The 1671-nt window shown below is 35.9% G+C and overlaps 1 protein-coding gene across 1 annotated transcript; it reads left to right on the forward strand.

Moving 5' to 3' along the window:
• The first annotated feature begins 406 nt into the window (after window positions 1-406).
• LOC139900033 (uncharacterized) lies at window positions 407-1285 on the forward strand. Its single transcript, XM_071882845.1, has one exon. It carries the CDS (start codon window positions 407-409, stop codon window positions 1283-1285), a length of 879 nt encoding a protein of 292 aa, XP_071738946.1.
• Window positions 1286-1671: the final 386 nt, after the last annotated feature.

The following is a 1671-nucleotide window of genomic DNA, read 5'->3' on the forward strand; positions in this document are numbered from 1 at the left end:
AATGTTGTCAAAAAGAATAGATTTCTTAAATCGCAGTGGACCTCATAACATAGGCCAGTAATCATATCATAATGTATTTGATAATTCAATCATTTGATATTATCTCTTAATTCTGTCGATAAATATATCGAAACAAATACGTTCATGTAAAGTATCATATATCTAATACTTTGTTAATGTTTTCAGTTAATATTATATATTATATATACATATCTATATACTCATAATTGTTCGTGAATCATCGAACACGGTCAAAGGGTAATTGATTACATGAATGTAGTTCCAAACTTTTTGAGATTCAACATTACAAATTCTGCTTATCGTGTCAGAAACATATAAAGGTTAAGTTTAAATTTGGTCGGAAATTTCCGGGTCGTCACAGCTTGGAATTAATTTCTCAAGATCAATGGTGAAAACAATCGGAAATGGTTGCAGCACTAGGTTCTGGCATGATCACTGGCTCGGTAACGAGCCTCTCAAATCAGTATTTACCAGATTATTTCGGTTAGAACAAGACAAGGATGTCACGGTCTGCAATCGAGTCCTTTGGCAGACCCCTCCGGTGGTTTCTGATACAGGTTGGGTACGAGATCCATATGGGCAAACTAGAGGCGAGTTAACTGAGATAAATAATTTACTTCAAGCTTTGACTTTCGACTCATCAAAGAAAGGCTCGTGGAGATGGACGGTATGCGATAATGGTGTTTTTAGTACAAAGGTTCTCACTGAACTTATCTTCTCGAAAATGTTTCAAACTAATGCTCCTATAAATTGTGAAACTTTGAGAAACAACTTCATCCCGAAGAAAGTCAAAATCTTCATATGGCGGGCAAAACGGAAAAGGCTTCCCACGCTCTTGGAACTTGACAAGAGGGGCGTTGACCTTCACTCCGTTCGTTGTCCTCTATGTGATGATGAATTGGAATTGGTGGAACACTCTTTATTCTCGTGTAAGCATGGAAAAGCTATTTGGGATAAAGTGTACTCGTGGTGGGACAAACAAAACGTGCTTCATCAAACTTTTGAGGACACCTACAACAACAACAACAACAAGGATGTGAACTCCGAAGTTGGCGCGAAGGTTTGGCAAGCGGTCAAGTGGGTATGCATGTATCTTATTTGGAGAAATCGGAACCAAAAGGTGTTTAAACTCTCGAGTTGGACTCCTCCAAATGCTCTAAATGAGATACAAATCAAAAGTTTCGAATGGATTTCAAAGCGATGCAAAAATATGAAGATCGATTGGCATAGGTGGTGTCACAAACCATCTTCCATCTTTGTTTAATCTTTAGGACTAGCCCTTTACATTTGCGAGTTGATCACGGTTGCAATCTTTGCATCCTTATTTGATTGCTTTCATGAGTCAATGTAATTTGTAATAGGGTTAGTGTCGAGAGTGTTATACATATCGAGATGTACATGTAAATCATTGTAAGTTTTTGCGAAGTAATATATATCTGCTTTTCAAAAAACAAAAAAAAATCAAACCTATGTATAGTCAAAATGAAAATTTTGACTAGGACAGAGGGCTAGTATTAAGGTCCGTGTTTAATTTTTCTTCTTGATTGATAATCTTATGTGATCGATTCATTATATACTCCGTATATTAGTGTTTAGTTTTCTTTTTGCTATTAAACATTCAAAACCGAATAAACAAAGAAAAATAAATTG

This window comes from Rutidosis leptorrhynchoides, chromosome 3 (genome assembly GCF_046630445.1).
Source record: "Rutidosis leptorrhynchoides isolate AG116_Rl617_1_P2 chromosome 3, CSIRO_AGI_Rlap_v1, whole genome shotgun sequence".
In the NCBI taxonomy this organism is placed as follows: domain Eukaryota; kingdom Viridiplantae; phylum Streptophyta; class Magnoliopsida; order Asterales; family Asteraceae; genus Rutidosis; species Rutidosis leptorrhynchoides.

Excerpts from the sequence above, each read along its gene's own strand:
- LOC139900033 (XM_071882845.1), top strand. The coding sequence starts at position 407 with ATGGTGAAAACAATCGGAAATGGTTGCAGCACTAGGTTCTGGCATGAT.